This window comes from Podarcis bocagei, assembly GCF_964188305.1.
Source record: "Podarcis bocagei genome assembly, chromosome: 14".
Taxonomy (NCBI): domain Eukaryota; kingdom Metazoa; phylum Chordata; class Lepidosauria; order Squamata; family Lacertidae; genus Podarcis; species Podarcis bocagei.
The window spans coordinates 19,800,341-19,815,723 of NC_138139.1; the positions used below are offsets into that span (position 1 = coordinate 19,800,341).

General features: G+C 44.2%; 1 protein-coding gene across 5 annotated transcripts in view; it reads right to left on the minus strand.

The window, feature by feature from the left end:
* ACAN (aggrecan) overlaps positions 1-15,383 on the minus strand; it is an 83,901-nt gene that overhangs the window by 14,984 nt on the left and 53,534 nt on the right. For 4 of the 5 annotated variants that reach the window (XM_081170998.1, XM_081170996.1, XM_081170997.1 and 1 more), the window contains 4 exons: positions 14,010-14,189; positions 10,603-13,110; positions 9,883-9,996; positions 3,064-3,177 (listed from right to left, as the gene is read on the minus strand). In XM_081170998.1, coding sequence (XP_081027124.1) covers positions 3,064-3,177; positions 9,883-9,996; positions 10,603-13,110; positions 14,010-14,189 — 2,916 coding nt within the window. The remainder of the gene's footprint in view (positions 1-3,063; positions 3,178-9,882; positions 9,997-10,602; positions 13,111-14,009; positions 14,190-15,383) is intronic. The other variant, XM_081171000.1, reaches the window with a different exon arrangement.

Here is a 15,383-nt window from a genome sequence, read left to right on the forward strand (position 1 = left end):
CCTGCAACGGGGTGAGCTCCCGTTGCTCAGTCCCTGCTCCTGCCAACCTAGCAGTTCGAAAGCACATCAAAGTGCAAGTAGATACAGTGGTGCCTCGCAAGACGAAATTAATTCGTTCCGCGAGTTTTGTCGGCTTGCGATTTTTTTCATCTTGCGAAGCACGGTGTCGGGAAAGTTTTGGAAAAGCTTCAAAAATCACCAAAGTCTTTAAAAACCTCAAAAAAGGCTACCACACCGCGTTCTATGAGTTGCTCCTCGAAGTCAAGTTGCAACTGTATTAACAGTGTTAAGAAAAAGGAAACAAACTTGCAAGACATTTCCATCTTGCGAAGCAAGACCATAGGGAAAATCGTCTTGCGAAGCAGCTCAAAAAACAAAAAACCCTTTCGTCTAGCGAGTTTTTTGTCTTGCGAGGCATTCGTCTTGCGAGGTACCACTGTAAATAGATACCGCTCCAGCAGAAAGGTAAATGGCATTTCCGTGCACTGCTCTGGTTCGCCAGAAGCGGCTTAGTCATGCTGGCCACATGACCCGGAAGCTGTACGCCGGCTCCCTTGGCCAATAAAGCGAGATGAGCGCCGCAACCCCAGAGTTGCCTGACATGTTCTCGAACTCTCCTAATATTTCTTGTTTGCCTGGAAGGAAGATACTGAATGTGCTAACCTGAATGTACAAAGGTAACATTTATATTCATTGTTCCTCCCACTTTTGTCCCTGGTCCCACCCACAACTTCCACACGGCCCCTCAGAAGATTTCCCAGAAGGAAATGTGGCCCTTGGGTTAAGAAAGCATCTCCCTCCTTGTTGTACACAGTCCATTTCTTTTCTGGCCCTGTTTGCCAAGGTAAACAGGCAAAAACCCTGCCTGGTTGTTTGTTACTCTCAGCTTGTTCTGCAAGTAATGTGGGTGGGAGGAAGAAAGATGTAGGAGGCATCAGATGTGAATTCATCCTGCCTGCCTATTAGTGAGAAGATGGGATGGATGCTTTTACTTGAGGCTCCTAAGGGAAGTTCCATAGCCCAGCTCGAAAAGAAATATTCCTTCTTTCTCCCCAACAAGAAACTCATCCGTGTTGGCACATGGACTGGTATCATGTTTTCCTTGCTGCTGGAGTATTCCCCATGAGGAAAAGCTAAAGTATGGAACTTATAAACAAACTGGGGTGGTGGCGATGGTAGGAATAACCAGAATTTATACCATTATGAAAACAGTAGAGAAAACTGGTTGGCTTTGTTTGAGGGAGCTTCCAGGTGACCCATTTACTGGCCATTCACCCTGCTTTGCTTGCAAGGAGGCCAGATGGGGTTGCCTGTTTAAGGAGCATTCATTCTGATTCTGTTTGTCGGGAGGATTGGATGTGGCTGCATCAAAGCAAATATCATCCCAGGGCATTTCCCCATCCCAAAGAATGCAGTCATTTTGGGAGTTTGTTGCACAAGACCACCCACTCAAACATAATTTTGCAACCATAATTTGCTGGGACACGGGTGGTGCTGTGGGTTAAACCACAGAGCCTAGGGCTTGCCGATCAGAAGGTCGGCGGTTTGAATCCCCGCGACGGGGTGAGCTCCTGTTGCTCGGTCCCTGCTCCTGCCAACCTAGCAGTTTGAAAGCATGTCAAAGTGCAAGTAGATAAATAGGTACCACTCTGGCGGGAAGGTAAACAGCGTTTCCCTGTGCTGCTCTGGTTCACCAGAAGCAGCTTAGTCATGCTGGCCACATGACCTGGAAGCTGTACGCCGGCTCCCTCGGCCAATAAAGCGAGATGAGTGCTGCAACCCCAGAGTCGGCCACGACTGGACCTGGTGGTCAGGGGTCCCTTTACCTAATTTGCTGATATGTGATTGAATTCCATCTGGAAAGTGATGGTCTGGAAGTGCCCCCCCACCAAAAAAAAAGGTAATGCTGAAGGCTAGTTAGGGGGATGCACAGCCGGCCCTTGTGCCACATACAGTTTTGTCAACCAGCAGAAGGATGAAGGACAAACGGTCTACTGCTACTGCCACAAATAGCATTTGTCTCCTGAAGCAGTTATCTCACTCAGCCTAATGGTAGGACCGCCTCCCTTAATGTAGCACTCCCCCCCACTTCTGCCCTCCAGAAGTGAATCCACTCATTCATAGGAAGAAAGTAAAGGGATACATTTAGACACACAACTAAGGGGGTTAAAGTTGCAGAGGTAAGGCAACATATTTGACCTTTCCCCAATTGCACCTCAGATTTCAGCCTCCTTTTCTTTCTTCTACACATTTCAGTAGGGTCCAGTAGGTTTGAGTCAGACCTCCATAATCCCACCCTGTGTTTTTGGAACGATGCTGGAAGGGTGACGTAAGCTTGGACATTTAAGAATGTGACCAAGAGAAAGAATGTTGGGAACTTCCCAACGAAGGCTTCCTTCGGTTTCTAAGTGTGACCAAGAGAATACCCAGGAGTCTTAAGAGTTATAAAAAAGGGAAAGACAGAAACTACCTATGGAAATTCCTTGCCATACACAAGATAAATATAGGCTGGTAATCAAAGAAACCAGATTTCCTTGTGGCAAAAATGAACAATTCCTTCTATTACTAACATGCAAGTTTCAGGTGCTGTCGATTATGTGCGTAGCGAAAAATGACACCAGCATGAGCTCGCAAAAGAGATCCATCAGCAGGCTTAGGGGAAACACCAAAGTTTGCAGACATATGAGCAAAGAAAAACCGGCAAAAAAAACCTCTAGTGGGAGGGAATCCCAGGCTAGCTCAGAGAGGTCTGAGCATGCTCAGTAGTCATGTTATGCAGATTAGATATTTGGCAGGGCAATGAGAAAACACTGAGTGGAGGTGGGGAGGCTAGAGTCCTGAACGTCAGCAGCACTCCATACTGCAATGTTCTGTTGCAGTTTCTACTGGGGTTTTTTTATTACAGTTATTAAAGAGTTAGATGAGGATGGGATGGGTGTGTGTGTGTGTGTGTGTGTGTGTGTGTGTGTGACAGAGAGGATGTCTCCCCACACCTCCCAACCCAGGGGAGAGAGAAGGGATGCTGTTAGAATGGTTAGCTGAAGCCAGGCAGGCAGAGCGTACCAACGTCACAGAGGTCCCCTCCGTAGCTGGGAAGGCATAAGCATTTGAAAGTGTGGATGCCATCGACGCAGGTAGCTCCATTCAGACAGGGGCTGGAGTGGCACTCATCAATGTCTGCAAGAAATCAAGGGCTGCCATTAGGACTCAGGCTCTGGAAAGAGGTCCATCAGCAGGAGAAAGGCTTTCCTTGCTTGTCTTGCAGGGCAGGGCAGGAAGAAATGAATGAATGGTTGGTTTGGAGAGGCAATGGGTAAAACTCGGAAGCGGGCACCAGCTTTCACCTTAGAACGGTCACCGCTAAAGAAGCAGAAGAGGAACGGGGAATGGGAAGGGCAGGCTAGGATGTGATAGGAGGGATTCCCTTTTGCTTACCAACAGGGACGACAGATCAACCATAGAGGCAAACGACTGCTTGCATTTGGGAGAAAGGAAGGCAGCTTAGTACTTTGATGGGGAGGCACTCAAGATGCATAAGATTGTGATGGGCTACCCAGGACATAGACGTGCTCGTAAAGGAGAGAGGATAAAAGAAAATTGTGGGGCATTTTTGTGATGAGAAGACCTAAATGGAAAAGCGAACCTTTGGACCAAAGTCAGGAAAGGGAGCTTCATATGTTTGCAAAGTTATTTAATTGTATTAGTGAGCCACTGATGTTTTTCTCCTTTAGGCCCACAAGTAAAAAACCAACAGCCCTCTAATTCCAGAGACTTTTTATTTTATATAACAAATGCTGGAAATTCAGAGGAGGGTGATATGGTTATGTAACGGTCCTAACGAACAGGAAGAGTGGTTTCTCTGGCACCTTTGTAATACAGCAAATGTTGAAAGTGCCCCTCTATACCCTGCCTGTTGACACTTAAGATTTGTTTTGTTAGGATCCACCATGTTTCCGTGTTTGCAAGTTGTTTTAAACTGTTTTTAATATTTTGTTTTAATTGTTGTAACCCTGGGGACCTTAAGGTGAAGGACAGGTAAATGATGATGATGATATGATATTGTTATGTTCCTCAATGTGCAATGGCAGGAGGCAAGATCTTAATTCACCTAGAGCAGAAAAACCCCACAATCTTAGCTTTGCCCTATCCCAAGCTGGTAAGCTCTATAGGTCTTGGTGTTTCAGGTTATCAATCAATGAAAAGGAGCCCCAGTTTTTCCATGACTTTTTAGCACACCCTGCAAAATCAGTTATTGCCATGACTTTCTGTTGTCTGCTTCATTTGGACATCTCCGCTTGTGGCTTTCTCACCCCTCAGGTCACCTAGCTATCATTTGGTAGAGCCTGAGACAATCTCCGTGTTGTGGGTTTGAGCCCTGAATTGGACAAAAGATTCCTGCTTTAGACTAGGCGACCCTCATAGTCCCTTCCAGCTCTACAATTTCATGATTCTATGAGCAGATGAAAGAGTTCTCCAGCAGAAAGGAAGCATGTCTAAACCAGGAGAGGGCGGGAGGCAAATCAGGATCTACAGGGACATTCTCTGGGTAACTTGCAGTAGCTCAGTGAGGGTTGGCAACTTCCAGTGCTTTAATAAGAGTGACAAAAAAAAAAAAAAAGCCTTTCAACTCCTTTCCAAAATTTGACTGCTGAAATCAAGAAAGTTTGGGAGCAAACAGAAGTAGGTGTATGTGTGAATGGATCCATGCAGCAACTCCAGTTCTGGTACTGAAAGCAAGTTCTTGGTCTCTGAGCATGTTCTCAGCAGCACCTTGTTCCTGAGCCACTCTTCTGTACTGGCCATTCATCCTGATTTGCTCGTGATGTGTTTATATGTCTTCCCACTAGTCAGCCATTCATCCCACAACTGCAAAAAGTCTGTTTCTTTTTCTTTTTTTAACGTGGATCTGTTGCCCCAGGGCAGCAGTAGGCTTCAATCCACTTTAATTGCGCAAGCCTAAATTTCCCAGTATGCTCTTGAGTTTCTCCTACAAAATACTGACAGCCTAGAGGGGGCCTTTGTCTGCTTCTAGTTGTTCCATCTTTATCCAGAGCCTTAGACACTGGTCGTCATCACACATTCATTTCACAAGCCAAACGATAAGAAAAGATAACCAGCCACATCCTTATTTCCAACTTTGGACTCATCCAGACTTCCTTTTGTGTTGCATTTCTAGGCACAGGTTGGGGCTTTAAAGATCCATATCCAAGCTTTGTTTTTTGTTTTTTTGCCTCAGTGTGTTTTCCCCGCGTTCACTGCTGAATCGGAGGAAACGGCAATCAGGTTTTCTGCAGATTGTCATTTTCTCTGATTCAGTGGTGAAATGCAGGTTTTCCTGGGGAAAGCGCTGAGAACAAAGCAAACAAACAAATGCTCAGACATGAAAGGTATAATAAAGCATGGACCTCTTCCTGGAAATTGCAGCACAAAAGGAAGTGTGGATGAGCTAAAGAAAATAAAGGAACAGCATAGGAAATTAACAGCATTAAAAAGGCCTGTATGTTATAGAAAACCCATCTAAAATTGAATCAAAAATTTCTCTGCACCCCACATCCACATCTCCTTTCTCACTTGTATCTGCTAAGAAGACAAAAAATGGCTTTTGCACAAGTAATTTATGGAGGTTTTCTCCCCTTTTCTTTGACAGTGAACAGGCAATCATGCCATTTCTCCTCCCATCTGAAAAAACTTCACCATGGGATTCTGAAGTATGCATAGACTGGCTGTCAGGGAATAAGTGCTCCAGCTGATGAACTATTTATTGATTTGCTTGTGCAAAGGTTACAGAGAGGTGAGATTATATCCAGTCTTCATTTAGTTTGGTTTGTTTGCAAGAAGTTTCTATAATTTAGAAAAAACAGAGGAATGGAGGGGGGGGGGATAATTCAGTTCACATTTAAAGGCAAATCTACCTAACTCGCACTGTCCAAAACAATATGAGAATTGAGACACAGGGATCTCTGAAGATTGCACTTCTCCGAATTTTGCCATGCAGTTCTCCAGCCAAGTAATGTGTACAAAAATGCACATGGTCACGTAAAGTGTGCACAAAAAATGCAGATATGAGTAAAAAATGCACAGCATCAGGGGAAATATAAATATTCGGAAATGTGTACATCAGGCAAAATTTGCATACAAAAATTTGTATATTTGGGTAAATTTGCAGCAAAGTGGTGATGAATTTTCATGAGAACCTTTTTTTCTTAAAATTGCAAACTGCTGTGGAAATGTGGAGAACTTACGATTGGAAAAAATGAGATACCGAGAGAATATGTAATTGACAGATTCACACATTCCTAGCTGTCAGAGAATGTGGTTCTATAGCACTTTCCTGAGAAACATTATTTTGCCACTTCTTCTCTTATCAGAAAAACCCTCCAAGGTATAGTGATGTAAAGTGCTTACTCTAAAAAGACCTACCAGCAGAGAACAGGTCAGCACTGGGAGTCAGCACGGTTCAGCATTTGCTGAGCTCCACACCCCAGAAGGGTGTGACTGCTGCGAATTCCCTGAACCTGCTTCTCCTCCTCTTCACCTCTGTCTCTTGCTTGCTTGCTTGCTTTATCTCTTCCTCTGGCCCAGAAGATATAAGCAAGGGACTGGCAACAATGGTGAGATAAAGGAGCAGCAGCAGCTGCTGCCTCGGCCTACCTGCTTCCTGACTTTTTACCTGGCAAGAGAGCAGGTGATGGCAAAGGCAAGGAGGAGCAACAGTAGATGGCGCTGGAAGAACATAAGAAAGGATTTTCCTAGATAAGACCAAAGGCCCATCTAGTTGGACATCCTCTTCCCACGGTGGCCAACTGGGTGCCTACAGGGAGCCCACAAGCAGAACCTAAGTACAATAATACTCTTCCTCACTTGTGATTCTCAGCAACTAGTGTTCAGAGGCATATCACCCCAGACCATGAAGGTGTAGCAAAAGGTAAAAGGTAAAGGTAAAGAACCCCTGGATGGTTAAGTCCAGTCAAAGGTGACTATGGGGTTGCGGCGCTCATCTCGCTTTCAGGCCGAGGGAGCCTGTGTTTGTCCACAGACAGCTTTCTGGATCATATGGCCAGTATGACTAAACCACTTCTGGCGCAATGGGACACCGTGACGGAAACCAGAGCGCACAGAAACAGCGTTTGCCTTCCTGCCACAGTGGTACCTATTTATTTACTTGCACTGGTGTGCTTTTGTACTGCTAGGTTGGCAGAAGCTGGGACAGAGCAAGGGGAGCTCACTCCGTCACAGGGATCTGAACCGCCAACCTTCTGATCGGCCAGCCCAAGAGGCTCAGTGGTTTAGACCACAGCGTCACCCGTGTCCCTATGTAGCACATAGCCATGATAATGGAAATGACTCAAAGCAACTTACAGACACAACAGAAATACTGAAACTGATTCCAACAAACACAATCAATAAAAGAAACGAAAGAACCCCACCTCTATACAAAGATCTTACAGATCCTGCTGCACTGAAAGAGGCCGCAAATACTTGAAAACCCTTCAGATTAAGAGCCAAAAGCCTCTGTAAAAAGGCAAAATTTTGCCAGGTGTTTAGAAATATATAAAAGATGCCTGGAGAGCTTCCCTGAGGACAGTGTTTCTACAAGTGGGAAGCCACCACTGAAAAGGCCTGTTTTTGTGTTGCCACCCTTTGGATCTCCTGTGACGGGGCAGATGGAGAAGGGCCTCAGATGAAGATTGTAGCATCCGGATTCTTCCACATGGAGAGAGGTATCTTGGTGGTAAGCATTGATAGCCTTATCCTCCATGAATTTGACTCATCCCCTTTCAAAGCCAGCTAAGTTGAGGCCATTGATACATCTCATGGTAGCAAATTGGATAGTTTAACTATTCACTGCGTGAAGAAGTACCTCCTTTGGAGACCACATGCAGACCATACATCCAAAGCACTATTATCAGGGTGGATCTACTATAAAACTAAAGAAGATTAAGCTTCAGGGCCCGGGAGGGCTCCCAGAAACGACTTTAGTCCATGCTGCTTTTTGGGGGGGTGGGGGAGGGGCTAGTACATCCAATTTGAGTCACACAATTCAAATTGACTAATTTTTTGTTGTGTCCCAATCCCAAAGTTTGAGCATCAGTAGCACAGAAGTTCTATAGGTGGTATGTTGCAGGAATTTGAAAACTAAAGGGATAGGACATTTTTATTCACACCAGTGACTTTGACATGTGAGATAATTTTGACATGTACAGCGATTTTAATCAAAATCTGAGATGTAGCAGTTTTTTGTGTTTTTTTTTTAAAAAGTGGTGATCTGTTGTGGAACAGCCCCAATATAAAAGTGGTTATTCAGACCTTGTTGCTGGTTGTGAAGCCCCCCATCCCCACCCCATAACAGTTCAAGCTTCAAGGCCCCAAAATTGTAGGTCAATCACAGACTATGATACCACTTTAAGCAGCCATGGGTTTCCCAAACTTGGGTCTCCAACTGTTTTTGGGCTACAATTTCATCATCCTTGACCACTGGTCCTGCTAGCTAGGGGTGATGGGAGTTGTAGTCCAAAAACAGCTGGAGACCCAAGATGGATGGAGATGATAGATAGATAGATAGATAGATGATAGATAGATAGATAGATAGATAGATAGATAGATAGATAGATGGATGATAGGTAGATAGATGATAGATAGATAGATAGATGATAGATAGATAGATAGATGATAGATAGATAGATAGATAGATAGATGATAGAGATAGATAGATAGATAGATAGATAGATATAGATAGTTAGATGATAGATAAATGATAGAGAGATATCCCCTCCCTCTTCCTCTCTCCTTTGTAGACAATGTTCAAGACTACCAATGGTTTGGCTTTAGAGACAGAATGGGTAAGGATGACTTTTCCTGGTCTGATGGACACTCTCTTGTGAGTTACATTCCAGAAGGACATGGTTTTCAGTGAATAGTCCTGGACTGCTGGGAAACATTTCAGAATAAGAGCTTCCTTCCTCACAAGGAAATACAATTCTGGCTTGATTTATTTATGGCCCTCATGCCCAAGAGTGAAAGGGGCTTCTGTGTTTAGTGGGAAAGGACAAGAGGAAAGGAAAATTTCTTCTTCTTTTTTTAACCCCTCGTGTATTGGGTGTAAAGGACTACTACTGTTTAAGGTTGCCATATGTCCAGAATTTCCTGAACTTAGCCGGAATATGGCAGTCGGAAACAATGCCCAGGCAGAAATCGCTGACATGTTCGGGAAAATCCGGATATATGGCAACCCCCCCCCCCAAAAAAAAAGCTCAACCACTTTGCCCAAAAAAGCTCAGCAACTTTTCTGCTCGGACAGTCACTTTTTGAAATATGGTAACCCTGCTACTGTTAGTATGCAGGACAATAGACAGAGGCAGAAACCACATTCACACCATACATTTAAAGCACAGTGACACCACTTTAAGCAGTGCTGCTGTTCACAAAGGTGTGTGTGTTCCATCTTGGGCTGAGTGAGACCAGCCCCACTTGCCCTGCAGCTAGAACTATGAATGATGCCTCCTTCCTGGGGTTGTAATGCTTCACTGGGTGAGAAACTCTCTTCCCAGTGCGGTTACGTATACCAGCTGTTGCAGGGTTGATGCTTGACAGCCATCAATTTTGGATTATTATCCGTTTGCATTGAGCTGCATTTGTTGTTTATTGAATTGCGGATCAGTAGAGCAGATCTGTAGTTCCATGTGAGCTTGAACAAAGGAACGTAACAATAGTGCATTGTGGGTAGCCTGTCTGTTCTTCTGTTTCTTGGTTCTGCCTCCGTGCTCAGAACCTGGGATATTTGCTCAACATGCCCAACAAGCAACACAATTTTGCAATAACATTTTCTTGGTGGGGTGCATATTACCATCTCAACCTCCATATTAAGAAGAAGTTAGGACTTACCTATGTCACAGTGATCACCCATATACCCAGGTGGGCAAACGCAAGTGATGCTTCCATCTTGTTCTTGGCAGGTTCCAGCACCACATGGTTTCTCTTCACATGTCTTGGGCATAACTGCAACCATGAAAGGAGATAAGCATTAATGATCCCTTCCCATGGTGGCTGGTGCCCTTTGGAACTGGTAGGGTGGAAGGCAGGGAGGCTAACAGTAGGTGGCAGTAGAACCAATGACAGGCGAAGCCAACTAGTTCTACTTTTGTCTACATCCTCTTTCCTGTTTACAAAAGTAACATTCATTTCTTCACTCACATTTGCCTTCAGTCATGCTCTCACCTCCCCCCAAAAGAAATTCCCAGAAAGACTATGTGGCCCTCAGTTTGAAATAGGTTCCTGACCACTGATTTAGATGAACAGGAATGAGGTTCTATTGATGAAAGGCAGTATGATAAAGGATGGTCTGGGAGAGACTCGGGGCTCAGCTATACAGCTGCAAATAAAACATGTGAAGTGTGTTTTAAGTGCAATATACAATGTGATACTAGATGGCGATGGTGAGCCTTATGGAAAATTCAATGTATTTTTAAAAACACTTTTAAAAATGCATTTTCACAATTTTTAAAAATATGTGTGTAGATTCCCCCTCAGGGAATGTGAGCATTCTGGAGATTCAAATAACCAAGGCTGGCTATTGGGGGTTCCACTGCATATTTTTAACTGTACCTTGTGTAGTAGATTCAGTCTCATCTGTAACCTCTGGTGAAACTTCAGGCAGGACATCAGTGGCAGTCGGAGGTGTTGGTGGAACCTCTGGAAAAGCTGCACCTTCTGTTTCTGAACCTGGTATTTTGTGTGTATAGGCCTCTGTTTCACCCTGGCCTTCTTCTAGATGCTTGGAGTGCACAGTTAATTCAGCATCTGGTTCACTGGTTCCTGGTAGACTATCTGGCAGCAGAGCTTTCTCTGGAACATCAGAGGCAGGGTCAGGGGGTGGCCCAGAACTATCCCCATGAATTTGGCTTCTTTCTTCAAGTGCCTCAGAGGGCAGTCCGCTGAAATAAGGTACTCCAGATGTTTCTGTATGGCTTTCAGGCAATGCTGATGTTTCACTACCCGTTTCATAAAGGGTTGGCATTTCATGGTGGCTGTCTGGTAATGCTGATGCTTCACCACTTGTTTCATGAACAGTTGAGGATTCTACACCAGCTTCATGAAACGTGGATATCTCACCACTGGTTTCATGAACAGTTGAGGATTCTACACCAGGTTCATGAAATGTGGATATCTCACCACTGGTTTCATGAACAGTTGAGGATTCTACACCAGCTTCATGAAACCTGGATATCTCACCACTGGTTTCATGAACAGTTGAGGATTCTACACCAGCTTCATGAAACGTGGATATCTCACCACTGGTTTCATGAACAGTTGAGGATTCTACACCAGGTTCATGAAATGTGGATATCTCACCACTGGTTTCATGAATTGTAGAGGTTTCTACACCGGCTTCATGAAATGTGGATGTTTCACCACTAATATCATGATATTCAGGTGGGCTTATGGTACTTTCATGATATGCAGAAGTCTCTCCACCAGTCGTGGAGGTTTCCCCACTTGATTCTGAAAAATGGGGATGCGTTGCCTCTGTTCCTCCAGCCATTTCCTGTGAAACTGCAGGGCTTGTCACAGCTTCTATCAGATCAGAAGTTACTAAGGTGATTTCTGGGATTCCAGAGGCATCACCACTAGTACCAGCTACAGTTGAAGACTCTCCACTTAGGTCAGTGACACCAGCAATTTCTCCACTGAAATAAGGAACACCCGATGATGTTCCACTGATGTCAGTTGTTCCTGATGGATAGCCGCTAACTGTTGTCACATCGTATGGTTCTCCAGATGCCTCCCTATCTCCTGAAGGAAACCCACTGATTTCTAATACCCCAGATGTCCCTTCTCCAAATTCCTGGGCAACTGATGGCTGTGTTACAACCTCCACCAAAGTTGTATCCACAAGGGAGACCGTGGGAAACCCAGATGTGAGCCCACTGTAATCATAAATTCCAGATGACAAGCCACTGGTGAGACCAACACCAGAACTTTCACCACTAATGTCTGTTAGTCCACTTGGAAGTCCACTAATTTCATGAGATCCTGAAGTCCACCCACTGAAGTCTATTTGGCCAGAAGGCTGACCACTCACATCTAACATTCCAGACACTGTGCCTGATAGATCTTCATCTCCTGAAGACAACCCACTCATTTCTACAAATCCTTTGCCTTCTTCTTCTTTAGCTGAAGGAGTTGTCACTTCAAACAAATTGGCATCTATGAAGGTAACCCCTGAAGGCTCGCCACTTCCATCAGTACCGGAAGCTTGGCCACTTAAGTCCACAAAGCCACTTATATCAGGTATCCTGAAATGTTCCCCACTGAAGTCAATTCCTGAGGACAACCCACTAATATCTGGTAGGCCAGATGGTTGTCCACTAGCGTCAAGTCCGGATGGTAATCCACTGAAATCAGGTATCCTAGGCAGCTCCCCACTGATATCAAGTCCTGAGGAAAACCCACTGATGTCAGGTATTCCACTGACATCAAATCCTGAGGGTAACCCACTGGTTATGCCACTCATGTCCCATCCTGGAGAGGGCAACCCTGATAAGTCTCCATCTCCACTGACACCAATTGTTCCTTTCCCTTCAACTTCCTTGTCCGTTGCTGTGGTGACAACTTCCACCAATGTGGCATTGACAAGGGACACGGTAGGAAATCCAGATGGGAGACCACTGTAATCATACTCTCCAGATGGTAAGCCACTGAAAAAGTCCACACCAGAACCATCTCCACTGAATCCAGAGGGCAACCCACTGATTTCTGGAACCCCTTTGCCTTCTTGAAGTCCAGGTACTCGCTCTTGGATTCCTGAGCCAATCCCTGATGTCAGTTCTTCATCTCCAGAAGGTAAAATGCTGACTTCAATAACACCGGAAGACAGGCCACTTATGTCTCCTGATGATAGGCCACTCTCACCAGAAGGGAGTCCGCTGAAATCTGTGGCTCCAGAAGGAAACCCGCTTTCTCCAAATCCAGAGGGTTCTCCACTAGGTTCATACATTCCACTTGTATCTGGAGCTCCAGATGTCCACCCAGAAGCAGATGTTTGTGTGATTGGAGCTTCTACACTTGTCTCACTAGGTATGGCATCAATAGGAGCAACAGCTGATGGAATCACTTAAAAAAAGAAGTGTGTGGGACAAAGAAAGAAAGAAAGAAAGAAAGAAAGAAAGAGAGAGAGAGAGAGAGAGAGAGAGAGAGAGAGAGAGAACATTAAACAAATCTTGTTCAAGGACACTATATTGTCTCACATGATATAAAGTGAAACATCAGTCTGAACTCTTTTCAATATCAATTGTCCATTATCATCTCTCACTAGCTATGGCAGCCCAGGAATTCAAGCAGAAGGTCTCACCCACTGCCTGCTACTGGATCCTTTTCACTGCAGATACCTTGTGTTCCACTGTTGACTATGTGCTAGTCATTGGCAGATTAGATTACAGCCACTGGTCAAAATTCTAGGTGCTGGTACTGCCATACAAAGCCTTATGCAGCCTGTGATCAGGATACCCAGAATACCTAGAAGATCGTCTCATCCCCTATGTGCCACACCTATTGCTGTATTCTGCAGGAAAAGGCATCCTGTCAGCAGGTCTGTTCTGTACGATGTCAGAATTGGGCCTTTAAGTGTGGCTACGCTTTGGAGATCCCCCCTATTCTAAATCTACCATCCTGTAAATTAAGTTCTTTGGATCTAGTCTTGTTCTCTGGGGCATCAGGGAAGAAATTTTTGCCCTGTTCCTCTGGGTATTTGAACAGCCCTATCATGTCTCCTCAATTTTGTCTTCTCCCCTGGTTCCTTCAACCATTCTTCATAGGACTTGTTTTCCAGATGTTGTTGACTCCAACTCCCACCAGTCCCAGTCTGCATGGCTAATAGGCCAGCAACATCTGGAGACCATACGTTTCCCACCCTTGGTCTACATGCATCATTATGTCCATCACACATAGGAAACACACGGTTAGAGCCACCTCTGAATAGGGCTGCAAAGTTATAACCATGGAGCCCAACATACCAGACAATAATGATATGTTTGTTGGAAATACTTCTGTTCCCCACTCGGTCTGATTTACAGAATCAGTGGCAAACTCCATTTCCACAGTTGTTTCCTCCCCAGAAGGGACTTCCTCGACCCCAGGAACTAGCTGGGCTGCAATGAGCTCTTCCTCTATGCCCTCATACTGAGATGGTTGAGCTGAAAGACAAAAAACATCACAGTGAATATCCAAAAGTGTCCTGTCTGTCTCAGATGTCTTACGTCTACCCTGTTTAGTGTGGGGAGAATTTTTGGAACACCCTCAATTCTGAATGGATAATGCCCAACTCAATGTAATTCTCATTAGTCTATCATGACCCCCATATTTCATTTCCTCAGCTAAAAGTCTTACATTGTTTGTTGTTGTTGATGATGTTGTTTTTTATTTTTATTTTTACTATTTCATCATTAGCCCAGACACTGAGATCTAGTTCCGAGGGCCTTCTGGTGGTTTCCTCACTGCAAGAAGTGAGGTTGCAGGGAACCAGGCAGAGGGTCTTCTTGGCAGTGGCACCCTCCCTGTGGAACACCTTCCCATCAGATGTTAAGGAGATATGTAACTATACAACCTTTAGAAGACATCTGAAGGCAACCCTGTACAGTGGTACTTTGGGTTAAGTACTTAATTTGTTCCGAAGGTCTGTTCTTTTTTTTTTTTATAAAAATTTTTTATTGCATTTCTTTCCATAGGTTAACAGTTTTGTTTACATAGCAACATGCAAGAAACATTTTTTTTTATATATGAAGAAAAATAAGAAAAAGAAGAAAAAGTTAAGTAACTTTCACAACGTCCTTCAACAGTTCACTTTCTTTTTGGACCTCCTCGCATCCTCTCAACATTGCATTCATTATTCTAGCCAGTTCAGCAATTTGTTATCTTGTTTCACATCTTATTGTACCTTTGAATTTATTATATTACCAATTTCGGAAGTTTGTAATTTAGTTTTAACACTCTTAATAAACATAATATTTTGTTTCTAATTTATCTCGTTTTTTCATCAATACTTACTTTATCATTTACTTAGATAAATTGCAGAAGCATAACGTTTCTTAATCGTGCACAATCTTAACATTCAAACAACTTATAATATTTTAGGTCTGTTCTTAACCTGAAACTGTTCTGAACCTAAGGTACCACTTTAGCTAATGGGGCCTCCCGCTGGCGTTGCACCGCCCAAGCACGATTTCAGTTCTCATCCTGAAGCAAAGTTCTTAACCCGAGGTACTATTTCTGGGTTAGCGGAGTCTGTAACCTGAAGCATATGTAACCTGAAGCATATGTAACCTGAGGTACCACTGTATAAGGAAGTTCTTAATGGCTGGTGTTTTATTATACTTCTGGATACGCTGGAA